The 21,215-nt window shown below is 36.6% G+C and overlaps 1 protein-coding gene across 2 annotated transcripts in view; it reads right to left on the bottom strand.

The window, feature by feature from the left end:
- Nucleotides 1–21,215, bottom strand: part of VWA8 (von Willebrand factor A domain containing 8) — a 178,181-nt gene that overhangs the window by 142,848 nt on the left and 14,118 nt on the right. For both annotated transcript variants that reach the window (XM_063392166.1, XM_063392167.1), the window contains exons 3-4: nt 13,799–13,929; nt 11,572–11,682 (exon numbers count right to left, since the gene is read on the bottom strand). In XM_063392166.1, the coding sequence (XP_063248236.1) occupies nt 11,572–11,682; nt 13,799–13,929 (242 nt within the window). The remainder of the gene's footprint in view (nt 1–11,571; nt 11,683–13,798; nt 13,930–21,215) is intronic.

The raw sequence follows: 21,215 nt of genomic DNA, 5'->3' as shown, positions 1-21,215 counted from the left end.
AGTACCAGTATTTTGCACCAACAGAATATGATACAAAACCCTGTAAAATTTTAGACTTAACACAGCATATATAAATATATATATCCTTTCTTTTTGGTGTCACATAGTATTTTCGGTATTTTCAGTATTTTAACACCACCAAATAATTCTGGGATAGCATTTTTAAGAGAAAACATACAATCAAGGGAATTTTACCTATTTACAATTATAGTAAGACATTTAGAAAAAAAGTGCGGTATTCCTTCACATTTTTCTGAACATGCACCAGCATAATTCATACTTAGTACATCACTTTAGTTGGATTAGAATGTAAGTCTGTTGAAACCAAACATGGATGATGAAAGCAAAATAGTGCCACAAATAATCAGATTTTTAAAAGAGTGATAAAATTAAAAGGATTAATTTAATTTAAAATTATATTCCCTGACTCAATATAGTCTTCTACAAAACCAGAATAAAAATGCAGCCATTAACTTGACAATCCTTTGAAGACTTACAGTTAGAAAATGGTTTCTTTTCTGCTTTATTGGTTGTTTATATACGGCTCCTTCTTAACATGGAGTCAAAATGTAAAACTAACCTCTAGTGCTGATGGTTTTGTGCAGCTTTGTTACAATGACATTAACTCAAGTACATTAAGTACACTTGATACCTAATATTCATAATTACTGCCCAGTAACAGACTCTGAAATATAATGCATTCTTGCCTTCTTCCAATTTGCAGAAGTTTAAGCTGATAATAATGTGGCAGGTTTGGGGCACAGACAACATTTAGAGGCACCAGAGTCTTTCTTTGCATTCCTGTCACATTTGGACACAATTTTAGACACAAGCACAGTTGCAAAGGGAGAACAAATGAAATCTTTTCCCAGCGTGTCTCCTATAAACTCCTACAGAAGAACCTGTCATAAAATGCTAGATGGAAATCTCTGATGAATACAATAGATGCCAAAAAATAGGTCAGAGAGAAAGAAGAGATGAGAATAATGAAGAAGTACCAGAATAGAAAAATAACCCACCAAAAATTACATATGAAAGCAGACATATAAAAGACAAATGCATACGGAAAAAGTAGAAATAAAGATGAGTTCAGCACACCAAATTAATTGCTGCATGAGTTTAAAGCACACGACTGACTCAGACACCCATCTCAGGAGACACAGAAGACACTTGCCCTGGTTTCAAAGAGGGGTTGGAGCTCAGAGCCACACGCTCATGGCCAGGCTGCTGTTCTATGCCACATAGGTCATCACTGGGCATGGCTTCAGGGGAAGCAAAGGGTGAGCACACACCACAGGTGGGACAGTCTCCACTCTTTCACTCGGGGAGAGGCTGCCAGGACCTGCCATGTAGACCCTGCCCTCCCTCAGGAGCGTGTGGCTCTGGGTGATGAAAGCAGCTGAGCCCAGTGGAGCCTGGCAAAGCAGTCTGGAAGTGGAGCTGGCACAGAGTCAAACCTCAGCAGAGCCAGCATGGCATGGTGCCAGTGTGGGAAGTGGCCACAGGGAATGAAGTTGAAGCAAAACGAGGACAAGAGGAGCTCAGCCCAACCCAACCCCAGAGGCATAGACTGGTCAAAAGCAGCAGTGCCACATGGAACAGGGTCCCAACAGAGCTGTCCAGAAACAGATGGCATGGCACAAGGTGACCTGGTTTTCAGGGGGTTGTTCATCGTTGATTTTCCTTGTCTCAGAGCTAGGGACAGGAAGCACTGACTGTGGGAGCCCCTGCTGTCTTGTCTTTGTCTGGGGAAGCCAGAACTAAGCTGAGGTGGTGAACACCTTTTGTGTGTAAAGCGCCTTCCCTTCTTAAAAAGACAACATTTTTTTATCATTTTAGCCTCATAATCAGTATCAGAGGAACCTGGAATAAGCCCTTTAAACCAGGACTAAATCTCAGATTATTTCTCTTCCACTGAATCACTAATTCTTTAAAAAAAGCAATGAATTTTTTTCTTCATTCAGGACATCATGCACTACCTAACAGGCAACATAAAATACCTCTCTCCTCATACCATAAAATGTGTACAAAGAACAAATTTTCTACTAACATTCTTCCCTAGGAAGGTCATTGGTCATGTCAAAAAGCTGCTCCAACCTGCTTGAATAGAAAACCTGAGTCTCCAGCAGACAGTCCAATACCTGGCATGAACAAAATGCTATTTTGTCTAAATGCAGCTTGGAAACATAGCCAGAACTTGCTTTAACAAACAATTTATTTGCCAAGCTGGTTGGATTCTGCATATTATAAGCCTATGAAGACTTTATAACTGATTTTTACTAGCCAGAGGAAAATACACATTCTGTTCATATGGTTTCAAAATATTTTGAGTATCCATAGAATCTTGTTGACTCATGTTGAGACACACACACACACACTATGGATGTGCTGAAGTAATAGGCTTCCAGTACTAACAAAAACCTCTCTCTTGGAACTGGTATATGAAAAAAATCTGCTGTAGGGGTAGACAGCAAATTTTAGGAAGTATAGAACAATCATTAATTTTGAGAAAGAAAATGCTCTCCATTAGCAATGCAATCCTGAGAAGCAGTTTACGACATACACTGTGCTAACTGCTGATCATTAGCTTACAGGATAAAAAATTTTAAAAGTATACATCTTGGAAACTGTTTGAAGTTTTTATTCAAAATTCTATTTCTCAGGAAAATAAAATTTAAAAATATCTCTGCCTACCTATATGCACCTTTTACAATCAGATTCAGGAAAGGTTGAAAGACACCTCATAACCAGCAGTACCACCACCCCCACCCCCCTGGGCACCAATTTTCTCTGACGTGCTTTCTTCCATCCTCAAAGCATACCTGAATAAGGGAAATTGTTCTCTAGAATACAATGAAGTAAGTGCACACTTCATCTACCTCTAAAGTTCCTGTGTTAAGTAGCATAAAGTCTGCTCTTAAGACCAGAACGGTTGAAATATCTCTTGCTGAATTATGCTATTTCTGCATTCTGGCTGGTAATGAGTAGTAAGTTTTTCCAATAAGCTAGGCATACTACAAGGAGTCCTCTGAAAATATTGGTTTTAGCTGTGTATTGATGGATTGTTATGGAAGCTAAAATGCATTTTAAAAAATCAGAGGAAGAAAATTAAGTTTGTAATCTGTTGCTGAAAATAATTTTTAAAAATGCTCCCAAGAAACAAATTTTCATAACTCTATAATGAGAGCCCAGAGAGAGTTGCATTGACTCCCCTCTCTTATTAGTTTTGTTCACTCTAAACGTCTAACATAAAGCACAAATTTGACAGAGGGGGTCTATATCATAATCTTGTCACTAAATGTGAGATTAAACATATTAATTCTTGTTAAAAGGCCAAGAAGGATTTGTTAAATGTTTACTTTCAGATTTATTGTCACTGCAGCAAGGGGACTATTTTGCTCATCAGAGGACAGATGCTGCTGCCTCCCACCTGTGCTCCCAGAGCTCTGGAAGGATGGTAACCTGGATACCTGCTCCAGGGAATACCTGCAGATACCAGAAGCTGGGAGCAGAAACACTTCACACAGCACTGCTCTCATTGTAGTGGCTTTATGCAACAAATACATTATGCAGAATGCTTACAATAGTTTCACACTGCACCTACAAAAAAGTAACTTTTGTCTTTAAAACAAAGGCAAAAACACCCTAGGAACAAGATAACCCTAGGTAGCCTGTCATTGACTTTCCTGTAGCTGAATCATGACAAGCAGTGCAAAATACGACAAATGAAGCTGTAAACCCCATTTTGACATAAATCACAGTGCATAAGCATATGGATGAAGTTATATAGTGTCAGAACAAGAAGAAGTACAGAAAAAAGCTCACCATAATGCACACACTGAAATGCAAAAACATTGGAGAAAGGAAGACGTTTTTATATAGCTTACCAAAATAGTTTGTAAAGCCACAAGAATTTTAACAGTATAGTTTTCACATACCAGAACTGAGGTGATAGTTCCCTTCTCTCAGGAAAATGCTTATTGCACACCAGAAAATTCTGGTTGTCCTGAAATCTAGGAGAAAGGTTCTTGGGGAACTCCAAAGGACTTTTTTCAAATCTGGCCACCATTCAGAGTATGATGGACAAGCTACATTTCAGAACTGTTTTACAATTAAAAGGCTAGAAATTGCTTAACAACAATCAGTAACTGTGTCTTTTACAAGAGCTACCTCAAGGTACATTTTAGGGTTTTTTAGATTATGACTTCGCCCTGCTCTGAAAACTGGATCCCTGTAATAAGATCTCAAGCACAGCAACCATAAGAACATAGAAAAAAAAAACAGTACAAGCAACTCAGGGAGCACAAGAACTAATGAGGTAAGGATTCTCTACATCTGCAGCCTACATTTCAGATGTCCCTTCCAATGCAGTATCTTGTTCCCATCACCCGCACAATATCCCACACAAATGCATCCACTCAATTCTTTCCACTCATTTCTGCATCTCATAAACATCACAACAATGTAATGTCCAGATGTCACTTATGATGAAAAGAGATCCTGAACAACCATCTGGTAAAGACAACACAAAACTTTGGCTGGTTTTGAGCTGACTGGCTGCAGCAGGCTGACAAAACTTAAACTGTTAAATACATGATACAGCCTATCTTCCATACATCAGAGATTTGAGTCACTGTAAGCTACCATGCTAACAAATACCACAAAACTCACAGGAAATTGTTATCTTCTAAATTCATTTCCATGAATCAAATACAATTAATTGAACCCTTATAATGTAAATTGTTAAAACTACCCAAAAAGTAAAAGATACCAGGAAAAGAAATGGCAGAGAAGCAGAATGGAATATGAGGAGTTTTTACTGTATCCTACTGGGGAAACTACTTTCTTAGACTTTCAAGATATATGTAAAACACATGTCTAATGGTATCTCTCTACCAAAGACTATATTTCAAGGTATTTGTTGAGCTTTAAGGCCTCTTAATTCCCTAGCTATTGTTTTCCCTCATGAGTTGAGCAACGCAGAAACTTGTTGAGCCATACTAAAATAGATGACTATTTACTGGACTGAAGTAATAGAATACTACAACCACAAATTTGCTCTGACTTTTCTTAGAGACAGGTGTCACATTTGCCAACTTTCCAGTCACCTGGGACTTCCACAGTTGACAAGGACTGCCAGTAAATGACTGAGTATGAGAACAGGCTTTCTCCAAAATAAAAGTATCAGCAAAAACTGTGTAGTATGATAAAAACCTACTAAAGGCACATTCAGCCACTTTAAAAGCTAAAATGTCACCTTTTAATGAAAACTTAATGTTATATTTTCCTTAAATAGTTTTAAAATCTTATGTTAGTTGTTTAAAATAAAATATATTTAATAAAAAAGTTATGAATGTGTATAATGCTATTCCGAGATGACAAACAAACGGACCTACGTCTCATCAAAAATGTGTATTCTATCTTTTGTTACAAAATTTGTCACTTTGTAGATGATGATAAGCTAGAGTTTTGCATTTTTCAACTTAGGCCACAAATATGCTGAGTTACACACATTCCAAATGTGATGCTCATATTTAACGAAAAATCAATGTAATATTAACTAATATGATTAGTCAAATTAAAAAGATAACTTAAGAATTAATTCAACCTTTTTCTCCCTCTGTAATGGAGCAGGGGACTACGTCTTCACTATTCAGCCTACCTCCCCACTGAGTTAATCAAGAGTTTTCTGCGTAGGTTTTATAACTATTTTTCTCCTGTGAGTTTAGCAAAATTACAGAGCAGATACTGTTATCCACTCCTGTTTTAATTTCAAAATCCACAAAAGGCAGACAAACTGCAGTATCCCAAAGTACTGTCAGTACTAGCCAGTAACCAAAGAGAGAATCCAACTGTCTGCAGTAGTTAGTGTTTCAGTGAGGATGAATGGCCTGAACTGGTGAGCATCCATTTCATGATGGCATACCATGGCACAGAACAAAAAGCAGCTAAAGAAATAAACTCCTGAATTTATTAGAGTTTCAAATCAGAAAACTTGCCTAGAAAAGTTTAACCTAGAAAGTGAATCAACATATGACGAGAACGCAAATATGTAAATGTGACAAGAACTGGAACAATCCTTCATTTCAGTCATTGATTTTTGCATCCCCAGTCACTGATTTCACCTTCCTCCACACAGTTTTATTTTCCATATCTGAAGTACCACATGTCAAGTGATCTGTTTTTACTTCCATTACTCCTTCCCCTGACACAACAATCAGGTGTTTTTGCAACAGTGCCTGCAAACTGTATTTACAAGAAATTATGTCCCTGCCTTGGCAGGGTCCAGCTATTTTAGCTGCTTTACAACAAGTATCTTAGTATGAGAGCACAGGTACATCAGATATGATAAACATTTTGCCTCGTGGCCAGAAACCAGGCCCAGCAGAAAACAAACTGAGTTTCTTAACATATTTATTAGCAAAATTACCTACAAAGAAATAAATCTAGGCCAGGTTTCTCTTTCATACAGGAATAAGGGAGAAGGGTAATTCAAATTTTTCTTCCAGATGAGTAGCAAAATAAAAAGAAAATTAAATACTTGACAGATACCTAAAAATTATGAAATTAGTTATCACTCTTAAATCACTTTGACTCAGAGCATCATCCATCAAGTCCATATTGCCTATGGATATTATGATCCCACATATTACAAAGTATTTCTCCTTTCCCCACAGTAGGAAATAACAGCTGAAAAGGAAGTGGAATATACATGTAACAGACACAAACATAAGAAAAAATAATTTTTACAAGGAATTATAAATACATGAGCCTAATATTCCTCACATTACATCACAGACATTCATCTATATGGCCTGTACATCAAAACAAGATACCGGAGTCTGAGCTGCTAGCCCAACAAATCCAGTTCAACGCTGACACTTTAGGAAGCATAAATGAAGTATTGCAAATGATTAAACCAATATCACTTCTATGAGATAAGAGGCTACCATATGGGGGTTCTTAACATGTGTTTTTCTTTTAGTTACAAGATATATTATGTCAACATCAACAAAGAGTAATTTCATCCAAATACTGTTGATTTCTACCTAATATTTCCCTCTGTCTCCAGTGTAGGAGAAAATAAGAAAATGAATAAGAACATTCACACTTTTGGAGTGCATTGCTTGTCTCTTCTTTCTACAGACTTCACTATCTTCTTGTTCTAGATGCACAGATACTGCAGTGTTAGTCAGTCCATTAAGTTATACTTGGTGACAATGTGGTTGTGGCTAACTTACCAGCACATCAAAAACCCACTGCCACCTCCAAGGCAGTAAGTTAGTAAATCACAGAATCACACAATTTCCACTCAGTGGTTAATTTTTGTTAAAAGCGGAATCATTCTTATACATCTCTTTAGGAAGATATAGAACGGTTTTAATCTGTATACACAAACATACACACATATGTGTATATGCACACACTCTCAAATATTCTAATCTCACTCTCCAATATGATTACAATTTCATTCGATTAATCTCACGTCTTATTTTATAATTCCCTTTCTAATCTGCTTTGATTAAAAGAAGCCAAACTCAAGTCTGGGTAGTGCTATGCCAGGGGATTTCATGTTACGTTCATTTTACAGACAGGATAGTTTAAGCTGTCATTTCTGTCACTCCGGGTGTTTAATTGTTTACCACATGAAGTGTTTCAAGCCATGCCAGAAGATTCTTCTTCTGGTACCTTGACAATCAATTTTACATTTTACGATTGTATAACTTATGATGCTGATGCAGGTGGAGATGTAAAAGTATTGTATTAAAATGAGTATGTTCACATTGTTCAAAGACGCTGCAAAACAGTCTAATTTTGTACAGACAGAAATGACAGTGATATACATATGTATCAACTCAGTGGACGCAGCTTTATCAGCAAATCTTCAAAAACTTGCCATCATATTTTCAAATTTTCACCACATAACCATATGACATCTTTCAACTTATTCCAGCCTCAGTCAGTTTGATTGTCTTGAACAGAAAAGACTGTACAATTTGTTACATGGTTTGTGTTTGGGAAGCTTCCTTCATTTAATGCCAATGCTGGAAGATAAAGGATAAACAAAAAGGGGCATTCTGGACGATGTGGTTTGCAACACAATCCTGGAGCAATACACCTCTCAAGCACTAACAGAGTGGCTTAGCTGCTCTCCCAGATACACCTGCTACATTAAAATAATGTAGGATTTCCTTGGATGTAATAATTATTAATGTTAAGAGGCCATAGTAATAAGAGTTTCAACCAGGGATGTGACTTACGTAGCTATACACACAAAATAAAAAGCAAAACTACATCAGAAATGGGGAAAAAAAAAGATTTAAAAAATCAAATCTAACTCGCTAATTTTTGGAAATACAATAGTCTATTAGAATCTTCTTACTGGTTCAATGAAGTTGACAGCTTAACTGTCAGTTATAGAAGCAGAAAACCACTTTGCAAGACAAGATCTTCTATCAATATAAGTAAAATCTGAAGGGGCCATTTGAATATTTATGTAATATAAAGTAATTCTAACTAATCACTTGATATACAATATAATTAACCCATGCAATAAATTATAGAATAAAATCAAGAGGTTACTTAATTAGCTCAGTAACAGCAATAATGACATTTTTGAGGCTTTTAACAGTGAATTACAGTTGTAAGCCAAAATTAATGGCCCAAGGTAAGACAAGAAAGTAGAATTTTCTGATGTCAGTACACGAATTAAAACAAATAATTCACCATTACCTCATCATAAGTTCTTTATTTTACATTATTTTAATTGCCAGTGAATTTGACAATTCAATGTTTACCTTTATTTTAATGCTCTATTTCTGAGGTAAATAACCCCCTTTTTTTCCACCTTCATCAAATATCTCTTCTAACTACCTAACTCCAACTCTCCTACTGGATTCACTCTAGTACTAAGAAATGCAGATATGCAAGAATATTTGATATGCTGGCCCTTCAATATGTATTTCAATATAGAATTTCAACAACTGCTTCCCAATCACCGCCTCTCAAATATATTTTAAATGTGTAACTGCAATCATATTCCATAACTTCATATTAAAATATAGCATATGTTTTGAAACTTCTGAGATAATCATTTACAGCATTTAACCTGTCACTATTAAACGTGGAGCTATAAACAACTACAACATCCTAATAGTCACTCAGAGACAACTTTGCAAATCTTTCTGTGTCTGCAAACCTGATAATCCACTAAATTAATGCTCTTTCTGGTCACAAGATGTCAGGTTTTGTTACAGTATATTATTATTCAAAGTGTAAAATAACTACATTACTATATTATGACTTGCTTATGTATAGCCTCATATCTTGAGCAACAGATAAGTTTTATTGAACCCATAGAATTCAGAAGCAGAACGTTCTGGAAACCAGACTTTCAAGCTCTGCTGTCTTCTCTTGGGTGACATGAAGAGCAAGCATGAGATTCTACAGGAAAGGAAATGGTACAAAAATCTGAAAAGCAGAGTCTACTATCTTCTGTTCCTCACATGGATTCACCTTCTCTTTGTATCAGCTATGCCAACTGGAGCAACCCAAGCTCTTAAAGGAATATTTTGTTAAGGCTTCTTACTGATACCTTTCTCAGTTAATGCTTTGCAGTTTAAAGAAGAGTAGTGTCTGGTTTCTGTAATGCTCTGAGTTAATACAGCATCTGCAAACCTCAATATCATTAAATGAACTCACTGAAATTCAGGCACCAGTGTAATCTGTAAAACTTTATAGCTCAATAATATTATGGAATAATTAAATTAGATCTATATGTACCATATTTTATGCATCTTTAACTAAAATGCAGGACAAGAAAACTTCAGCTGGAACAACACTATCTGTGAGATTAATCTTTCATGTTTCCAGTATTTTAAATGTGTTCATCTAAATACCAAGTAATTATTTTCTTAAGCTCCACTCAGAGCTTAAACATACATTGGTTATAAATATGATGAGTAAAACATGAGTCAAGGAAAGACACAACCATTCCAACTGATTTTAGTATTTTGGTATCTTGCTAAAGGAAAGTCTTGGTCTGAAATACTGCTGTGCTGGATTCTGGCAAACACCTTTCAACTATTTTAGAAATAGTTAGAAAATTTCTAACTCACTGAGGAAGATGGTCATCTTAGACCTTGATCTTAAGAAGCAAATCTTCCCAGAGCATTCATGCTGGAGAGAGATGACTCAAAATAGATTGTACAAAGTGAAGCTGTCTCATACCAACATTGGGATCAAAGTCTACAGACAAATACAGAGGTAACAGACTATCTCACATCTTGGTGAGCTTCTTACAGTCCTCAAGATACTGGCCCTTACAAATATTAGTTAATTAATGCTCTTACACCATGAGACAATTACCTTGGCTATCCTGTAGCAAGTGTGAGGATAAGGCTGTTCGTAACAGCAGACAGGTGTGGAGTTGAAACGAGTCCATGGGTCAATCCCACAGCCTACACAAATGCTCTTATCCTCTGGTAAATGAGAAGCCATTTACAGCCCCAAGACACAGCACAGTGCTTCAAATTAACTCCTATTGTGCAATCCTCACATTTCCAGATAAGCATGAAATAATTTGAAATCCTAAAAGTAACTAAAATAAAATATGTAACTGTTAATTCTTCATTCTGAGGATCTTCCACTGCTCAACCACTTATTGTGGTTTCAAGAAAATCTATTTAAAGGTTTCTTGAAAGTTTGGAGGCTGAAAAAGAAGTAATTGGGAATTTAGAGGAAAAAAAAGCAAGGAAAAATGTCTCTTTAAGAGAGAGAACAAAGCTTTCCAGTTTTCCCTCAGGAAACACCCATGTGATAGTGATATCATTAACCTCTATAGAATCACCAACCGAAAACTCTTTTAGATAACTCCTTTAAGTTCATACTACATCACAGGAACTACTCACCCTGTATAACTAGAAACCTAACTTACGTAAAAATTTTAGGTATCTAGGAAAACAGAAGTATGTATTTTACCTGCAGAATCAGAAAGGAAACATGCCATTGATAACTTATGAAGAGAAATCTTACCTAACCCAAGTCACTCTTTGGCTGTGCTAAATCAGCTACTGCTCTGGGCAATACGGATGGCAGGAGTGTTTAAATCATTGTTTTACTTCAGATCAGCAATGAGGCTTCAAATCAAATCTCCCAATTGTGTCCCTTGACTGTGCTTGGGTTTCACAACACAGAGCAGTTGTAAAACACATGAACTAGATGCTTTTACAATTAAACTAGAGCAGAAGATTCATTTCAAGAATATATCTAATGTGCTGCAAGTGTTGAGGAAGAGAGCAAGGGTAGTGCTTATCTAACTTGCACAGAATGGATCTTACTCTTATCAAAAATGGTCTGTCTAAATTAACCCCTGTAGCACTCTTAAGAGACAGAGTAATCTTAGATTTGGATGAAGACAACACTTATGCTAATAATGAGATCATTATCCAAAAGACTTCTTACTTGGATTAGAAACATGTCAATCCACATACTGATTTTTCATAATATAAACCATGACTTCCTTCAAACCACTTGTGATTAATGCCTAGGTGGTGTGTGACTGCAACTTGCCTGGTCAAGATAAAAAGCACTGCCATCTCGGATCTCTCGTCGCTGTTTGAGGTCAGTTTCTGTGGTGTCCCTCGACAGTGCGATGTATTCAACCTCCCGCTTTGTCAGCTCCTGTGGACAGCAGTCTAAAGTTATTGCAAAAATAACACCATAACCTGAGTGACTGAACTTTAAGAATACACCTAATGGTATAATTGTACAAAAAAAGCTCTAGGCAGCAGCACAGTGATCTGAAATAACTCTGAACAAAATCTAATATCTCTGATTTTTAAAATGTTAACAGTGTGTTCTGCCTCAAACAAAATGGTTTGAATTTCTGCTCAATAAACTTTTATTTTCCCCAAATCTATTCTAAAAGCATAATAACCAGCTATATACTCTTTGCACTGAACATCTGTAACATCCTGTAGGTTAATCCTGTGGTTCCAGACTCTAAAAAAGAGCCAGCATCTACAAATCACAAATAAAAATCAGAGGTTTTCTGTAAAAGATTGAAACGTTCAACTCTCATAGTTCACTAACATTTATACTAGGATGCAGCTGTGATTATTACCTGCACATGCTCTGCCAGCACACTGATGAATTATGTTATTCTTATCCTCTCCTCCTTAGCTGTCATGAGATGCACTCTGCATCTGTAAAACTACAGACTATTTAAAACAGGAGAACCCTGCCATTGTTTTCCTTATTTTGGTTCCATATGAGATACTTTGAGTATGCTGACTTAAAGGAATAAAACCAATTCCTCCATGTATTTATAACATATATATCTGCTACTTCCATATTTGGGTTATCATGCATTCTGCTTAGGAAACAGATCCATAATGAAGTGCCCTTAACCTTTACTCCTCAGTTAAAGATGTCATTGATTTAACAGACCTCTCCTAACAGGAACCTGTAAACTACAGTTGTATGAAAAAAATAAAGCGAAGACATAAAATACAACTAAAACTATTTCCTTTCCACTTTTGCAGTGCTTATTGGGTTACAAAGCCACCCATTCCTTTATGCTGCAGGTAGATATAGCTGCACTTTCTTTTAATTAAAGGCGGGGGAAAAGAGTGTTTCTCAGCAATTAGCCCTGTGTAGGAATGCATAGTAGCTTTCAGCAATAGCAAATAGAAGTTTTCCAGGTTTTTATATATTTTCATTAAAGGCACCACAGCATGTATCAGCTCACATGGAAAGACCACTTTTTGGCATGGCATTGAATGCCAAAAGTTGCATTTGGCAGAAAAGCTGCAGCCTTTCTAATAGATCTCAAGTGCATATAGTCTGTGGCATAAATAACAAGGAACATTCTGTATCCTATGCCTGGATATCAGGTGTTTTTCCAAGTCCTCCTTTTAGGTTATACCAAACTCTTATAATTTATTTTAAGGAATGTATCAAACTGTCAAATAGCACATCTGGTTTGCTGAATTAAAAAAGTCTTTTCTCTCCTTTACAAAATTCAAAATCTTACAGCTTTCTCTTCTATGCTTTACCTCAGAGACCTAGTCTTTGAATTAGCATCTTTAGATTTTTAAAGGAATGTCTGATCTTTATGACAACAGTTTATATGCCTCCATTTGTGATTCCTCTGCTCAACCAGATTCCAGATACAGCTCATGGCAGACCAAGTCCTACCCACATCACTTTCTGTGGCAGACATCCCCCTCCTCCTGATCATTTAAGGGCATTGACTTTTTAAATGTGAAATTTTGTACATGGTGCTGCCATGGTTCATGCAGATGGCTGTAGGCACGTCCTTCCCACATTCCAAGAGAGGATCATACACGCATCTACTCTTTCTAACCACTCAGAATAACTGTTCCCAAATGTTACTCAGAACACTTCTCTCCCAAATCCTTTCCTTCATTTCTTTTTTTATGTAATGAAACAAAAACGATTTGTTGTCTGTAGCACTAGGCAGATATCTTAATCTTCTAAACATACATAACGCTGAGAACAAACTGTTTCTCCATTTGTGATAGCATATGGTAACACAGTTTTCCAACTCTTTTTTTTCCCCTGGAGTTTAAGCAGAAAAACATGTATTAAAATGTCTGTACTTTGTATTTGTCTATAACAAAAACTGAGCTTTAGAAAGCACATTTATGAAAAAACTTACTTCCTGATTAGCTTGCTCTAAGATTTTCTAGGACTACCTTTTACCATTTGTCTAGTATAAGAATAACTGACATTTATAATGATGTCTACAACACATTTAACCCAACATACTCACCAGATACTGCATGGCAATAGATCGCCGGAGAGGCCCAGGAGGCCCAATAAGAAAGACATCCTGGCCAAGAAGATCTTTCTGCATTATCCATCTTAAATGGTGGACTACAGACTGGGCCAGAGACTCTGTCACTTCAAAACACAAAGATAAGAACACGTTATTAAATTTTGAAAAGTGTTAGATATCTGGCCATTCAACACTTTCTTTGATCTTATCTCCAAAATTAAAATACACAAAGCTGTACTGCCCTAATCTGGACAGCTGAAAAGCAGACAATTCCACACAGAATTTACACCACTAAACTTACACATAGAAATTTATACATCTGTCTCACCCATTGCTTTTTCCCTGCACAACTACATCAGAAAAAAAAAGTTGTGGATTTGTATTTCACATTAAACTGATTAAATAAAGACTGTTTTTACTACTCAGTGTTGAGTGGACTCCCCAGCATCAGTTAATATAATATAAATACATTCGATATTTACATAATATATTTACAAAATATAATTTCTAAAATATTTATCCAGATTATTAAAATATATCTAAAATATATATCCCAATGGTTCTGTGAATCATGAAGCTCGAATAAACCCCAAAAAACTCTGATTGCACCAGACTAAGATTAGTGTTCAGGGACAAACTGAATTGGTTACTTTTTTTAACAGACAGCTGCATTCTTGTTTATATTTTGATAATTAAATTATTAAGGAAATCAAAACTTTGCCCTATCACTATATTTATACCATACAGCTTCCAAAATCACAATAAAAAACAAATCAAAGCAGATCTATTTACTTGTATTAAGAAATACCATATGCATTAACTTAAAAAGCAATAACCTGATAATAATTAAACTAAAACTTTCACCACATGTATACAAATATTGGCAGCACTGGAAAGCATCATGCAGAAACAGCACACTGAAGGAGCCGTACATCGCCCTATCCCCAGAAAGGTCCTTCACATATTCCGCTGGCAAAGCCTGGCTCTTTCTCAGCCACAAGCAAAAAGCACTTGTACAGGAGGAGGTGAACATAAGCAAGTCAGGAGGGGGATTTCTGGATGCATGTATGTGTATGGTTGCTCTCAGAACAGTCTGACAAGACCAATGATGAGGTTTGGAGCTGAAGGCTGAAGAGCAGCGACCAGGATGCTGAAGTGCAGTAAGAAAGGAGAAAGAGGCCAAGAAATCTCCTAACTAATACTTGGTTATTTACCTTTTTTCAGTGTGACTACTGGGTGCAATTAGAAGCCAACATTAACAAAAACAAGGCCTGGTGTTATATCTGATACAGGGGAACCAGTATGTGCAGGGCAGAGTTAAGGACAGCAGGCAATAGCACCACTCAGTTCTGAAGGGGTTCAGTTCACTGCTGAATCTTTGCAAACCAGAATTAAAATCCATTTTTGTAAGACCATAGAAACAGCATTAAATGACTGTGTGAGAATCAAGGAAGATTTTTCAAGCATAAGGGAGATCAGGAAAATTTTAACAAAAGTTGACTGAAGGTTTTGGTCTTTGGTTGGTACTCAGGGAATCCATTTGAAATCATCTACTTCCAGACAAATTTACAATATCCTTACTATCAGTGTGAACAGAAATAGCATACATGTGCAGGTGAGCAATCTATGCATTAGGATTATCAGATTAATTGTAAACAAACAATTTTGCCTTATTGCCTAGTTTTGTTTTCTGAACAACTGCCATTAGTGTGTCCAGGATTAGCTTTCATATATGTTGTGGTGAGATCATATGAATGCAAAATGCTTTCCTCTTCCTCACTGAAGTACTGCATTCCAAAAGCAGTACAGCTTTTGGCACACACAGCTGGCCAAGTGCAAATCAATTCCTCGCAGGGAATAACATGGTCCTTTCTACAAGATTTGCAAGGAAATTAGGGAAGTTCCTACTAGATACACTCTTTGGGAAATAAAGGGTAATACATCAGACCAGAATAACTGCTGTGTCCAAACTTACCTACTGGACAGGTATGGAAATTTGAAAAGCACAACACAAAGCAAAAGTATTATCTTAAAGGTAAGATTAAAATTATAGGACCAATCTCATATTCATTTCTTCTACCTGGATGAAGTCAATGTGCCTCTAGTGTATTTCTACAATAGCTGTTCTCAACAGAAGAAAAGTACTTTGTTTGCAGTGGAAAAATAAGCTTGGAACTCCTTCATATCAAAATTAATGCATTAGAAGCACAGCAAAACCAGCTTTGACACAGCTTGACTACAAATGCCTTTGGCATAATTCTCATTAATATGTGTAGCTATCTTTTTCATTTTTAGGATGGTCTCAAGAAAAAAACCTGGCGCACACTTCAAAACAGTACCATAAATAGCAACAGCACTTCAGAATGTTCAGCAGCCTCTGCAAGAAAAATTATCATGTAAAAGAGAACACAAAGTGTACAGCATTCAAAAAAAATAAAAGTAAAATCTTAGAACGTGATCCCCATGAAAACCTTAAGGAGTTTAAGGGCACTAATCATTATTGTGTTTAAACAGCCCAAAAGTACTCTGAAATAGCAATATAAAAAATACAACTCACTGTCTGAGAATTTCCTGCTTTTTTGAGAAAAGGTCACAAAAGACAATTCCTTATTGATAAATTTCATAGAAAAAGGTTTCCTTGCTTTCCCATTCAAATCATTCTCCACACAAACAGATCACATCTAGATCAATTATAATACATGTTTTCAATCACAAAGTAGCACACTGACATCTGCAAACTCACTCAAAGGAAGCTTGTTACAAATGATGCCAACAATTTCAAGCTAGGATTCCCTAAGGTGAACTGTCAAGAGAGCAGCTTCCACTTGTCAGTTCCATCAGTTCTAACATGTAATATCTGTACATTGCTCGGATACTAAATCCACTTCACCTTATCAGTTGTCTTTTTAAAATTAGAAGAATGTAACATTTTCTTGTACATGCAGTCTGTGCTGCAGTTTCCAAAGCACAGTATGCTTTTCAAAAGCAACCTCAGATGCACATACACAGTATCTTGTATACCATTTATATAATTTTAGACTTCTTGTACTGTGTTCTCTGAATTGCAAGACTTTTAGGTTTTCTCTAATATGACGTGAAAAAAAAAATCTTCTTTATTCAAGACCTGTATATCAACTTTACCACAAATATCATGTAATAATTCTATATGACATTTAGAACACAGGGCAAATTCACTGAGGAAAGCATCAGCAAGCATATTACAGCAATTTTTATTAATTACCCGATGAGTCAGATAGCATCTAATGCAAGCGGGGATTGCACAATCTGTTTAGCGGCGCTCTGCTGATTTGCAGCAGTTCAATAGTAGGCCCTATATTCTTAATCTGCAGGAGGGTGCACAGCAAGCCTCTGCTACGTATTCTCTAAGACTCCATCTGGCACATGCAGCAGAGTAGTTGGTGCTACCATTTGCTATTCCTGTGTACCAAGGACAGACAGCAAAAGAAATTGCATTCTATTGATTCATAATAAGTGGAACAGCACCTAGCAGAATCTGCATGAACATTCTGTAAAGTGAGCAGCTGAAGCTGAACAGAGAAATCCCCAAATAAGAAAAGTGGAAAGTGTTTTAGATAGATTTTTGAAGCAAACACAACAGCTGTTCTTGTTTGATCCACAAATCAGTTTTTGATAAAGCCAAGACTGAAATGGCTGTGCTAGCCTCGGAAATATTCCAGTTCACTCATACTTGAATTTTTGGCACACTCACTTAAGCCATAAGATTCATTGGAGATACCAGACAGTATCTGCTGGCAAGTCCTTGTGTCCCACCTACAGAAGAAATCCCTTAAATGGAGATATGTAACTCTTCCCACTGCTCAGACAGTTAGGTAAACTGATTCCCAAGAATTCCCATTCCAGATGCAGTATAAAATACAGCAGAACTCCTGTCCCTGTATGACTCTGGTCTATCACATAATAACCAACAGGCACTTAGAAGACATCAATATACATGATTTCAGCAGATAAAAAGACTTCTGCATATCATGAACCTTCACTGAAAGGCATGCTCAGAGTCTGAAAATGGCTCCTTGTTTCAGGAGAGGTAAAAATTAATGACAGGAACAAAATATCCCTCCCACCTGGAGACGGAGGGGTCCTGTAGCTGTCCATGGCTGCCTGCAGTACATCCAACACAGGGAGCAGCAGCCATAAAATACAGCTAAGGGAGAAGGGACAAGGAAGGAGATCTTTGTCTAAAAACATAAGCACATTTCAAAAAGGGAATTTTTATTTTACTTTTTAAATGAGCTCACTGAGACTTACTTCCCAACTTGTTCAGGCTGGAGGACAATGAGGAAAGAGAGTGAGTTAGCCAGGACAGGGTGAAGGAGGCAGCATGGCCAAGGTAAAGAGGGAGGCACTCCTATGTGGTCTGCTTCCAGCTGCTGCCATTTAGCAAATAAAACATTGCTGCTCTTCCCATTTTATGCTGATGCACAGAACCCAAAGAGTTTTCAGTCTCATAACATGGTTACATCACAGACAGTTTTCACTGGAATACTATTTTTCCTTATAAATTTTTCATGGGAACATTCTTCATTCCAAAAATTTTTGGTCTTGCGGTGTTAAGGAAACAAGTTGCAAGTTTTTGCAGGGGCTTAGAAAGGGGGAAGTTACTTCTTGTATGAGACCATAAACTCATTTATCAACTCCTCTGAGTTGATTACTTCACAGGAAGGTATTAGTTCTACACAGATAAATCATATTTCTCCATGTAAGTAGAAATTAAAAGGTAATATAAAGAAAACATGCAAAATCTAATAGCTTCCTGGAAGAAACCCTGAATGAGATTCTGAAGACTAAGTTTCTCCGTGACACAAACATGGAACAAGTTAAACTATTCCCAGCTGGATGGACGCACTACTCAGAAAAATACATAGTCAGAGCACTTATCCGTAGCTCAGACTCCAACTGGAGGGACAGAGTGTGTGTGCTTTTGAGCACAACCAGCTCAGGCCAGCACCAAAAAGTATGAGAGAATCTAGGATAAAAAAAACCAAGAGAAATTATCCTAAGATATTTGATTTGAGTCTAGAAAAGACATAACTGTTTTCCAATATGCAAGACAGAAGCACCATGAAGAAAATAATTCTCTGCATTAAGGTTATGCTAGATAGAACAAACCCCTGGCAACTAAAAGTACACCCAAAAAAACTTAAATGAAGCATTCCAATAAGCTTTTGTCACCAAAGAATCCTCAATTACTGGAGGAAAGTGTGCAGAGAAATTCTGAAATCTATATCACGAGCACATTTTAAGAACAAGGAGGACAAATATCTCTCAGGAGTGGTTCGGATTCAGCTGACCTTGCTTTGAAGCACAAGGAACAGTGCAGACAACTCCCTGAGCTCCATCCAGACCTTCTCTGTAAGTTTCCATGTCCCCATGTGTGCCTGTGCCTCACTCTTAGTACAGACAAAAGGCCCACTACTCCAGATTCTGGATGGGGTGGTAACATCCCAATAACAGAACCATTGGAAGCCTACATGAAAGCTCAAACTGTTGAAATAATTATCATCTCTGAATAAAGACACCTTTCCTGAGGCTAGGAAGGAAGAAATGTAATGACTGAAGTGTTTGTTAGCATGGAATTACAGTCATCCTGCAATATGACCTGTCTCTAGAAAGTGCTGCACTCCGACACTCAGATGTAAAGTTAACACAAAAAAGAACGATCACACATTCCAGTGAAAATCTGAGCCCACTTAGAGCAAACACGGAACATACACCAGTCCCAGCTTCAATATGTGGCACATACCATCCTGGGAAGAGATTATTACATGCTCAAACATTCTGTTTGAATTCCTCACAATAATTACTGTTTCATATATTTCAACTGAAAAAAAAACAAACCCCTAACAAAATTCATCACTTAATCCCTTGTATACACACATGTCACTTCTGATCACACACTGGCAGGATGCTCAGATTGAAGACATGTGGCAAAAATTACACTTCGAAATTAATCTTCCACAGTTCAGTGCAGTTGCATGTAAACTCTCTCAAATGCACTTGCACCTTTACAGAGCAGCAAAGCCCTGTTGAAAAGAACATCCCTTTTCCTGCCCTAATGAGGATTTGCCATCATTGAACAAAATGTCCTGGAAGAGCTGTGTTCAGAGTCATTTTACAAGATTAATAAATAGCTAAAATATCAAGTACATTGTCATTTTCATAACATTTCTAGAAACCATTAAGGAAAGCAGTACACTGTCATGAACCACCCCCTCCCAAAAAAAGAGTGCATTCTTGCAATTCAATTTTAGATCTAAACTATCACAGAAAGTCATACAAAGTTTCTCCGAAGTATAATTAAAGAAACTATTGTGCTTTCAGACATGGTGAGACTTTTAGACTGATAAAAGAACAAGCAGTGCAAAAATAAGTGCCCTCTTTCTAGAATGTGTCAGACACAATTATGACAGAAATCCCATTAATAAAATTCCCTTGTGCATGACTCATTTTTACTTGTCACTTACAAAAAGAACTCAGATTTTATGTACCTTTAATTATCGTCTTCCAAGAAAAAGCCATTTGCCAACAACAGCACAACAAATTAATATTTCACATTAACACACAAAATGGAGCATTTCATCGAGTACTTGCTAGAGACCTAGCAAAAAAACTGAAAAGCAAAGACATGGAAACATAGGGCAAGCAGCAATACCTATCCTATCCATTTCTGCAAAATGTAATAAGGTGCAATAAAGCAGTTAAATCAGTCTAATTTAGTACCACAAAGAAATATTTTGGTATCAATTATGTGACAAAATGACAAGTTTGTAGGTCCTTAATACACTTACATTATTTACTGTGTTATGATTTTTTCAGATTTTAAGGCTATTTTTAGCCTAGAAAATAACACTGAGTTAAGAGTATGTTATAATATACCTAAAATTAGCTGCAAATTATAGATATGCACTTTCAACATCATCACATTTTAATATGGCTTTTATCTGGCAGAAGAACAAAAGCAGAAACATTCTACTTTACACAAGTGATGAACTAGAAAACAATATCATATGCAATACTAGTAAATCAACTGCAATTGCTTCAACTCCCTCCTACTAGTTCTTACTCCACTACAAACATTGCAATGTCAGAGACCTTCTCAGGGATATTTCTCACTTAAGCAAATGATCTAATTATTTCTAGCCTTAGTTTAAAAGAAATCAGGTAAGTACATGTTTCATTTAAATTTAATATTAATTTAAAAATTAGTTTTCAAAATATATGATGTTTTAGTTTATAAATTAGTATAAACATGCAACTACTTCTGTCTGGTTTACACCAAATCAACTTGTATCTACAGCAGTCACTCACCCAGCAAAAAGAGAAGTACTCTTAAAAGAAGAAAAAATATGTTAAGTAATGCACACACACTCTC

Source organism: Prinia subflava, chromosome 3 (genome assembly GCF_021018805.1).
Source record: "Prinia subflava isolate CZ2003 ecotype Zambia chromosome 3, Cam_Psub_1.2, whole genome shotgun sequence".
Classification (NCBI taxonomy): domain Eukaryota; kingdom Metazoa; phylum Chordata; class Aves; order Passeriformes; family Cisticolidae; genus Prinia; species Prinia subflava.
The sequence above is the reverse complement of the archived record's forward strand: the minus strand, read 5'-3'. Positions and strand labels throughout refer to the sequence as shown.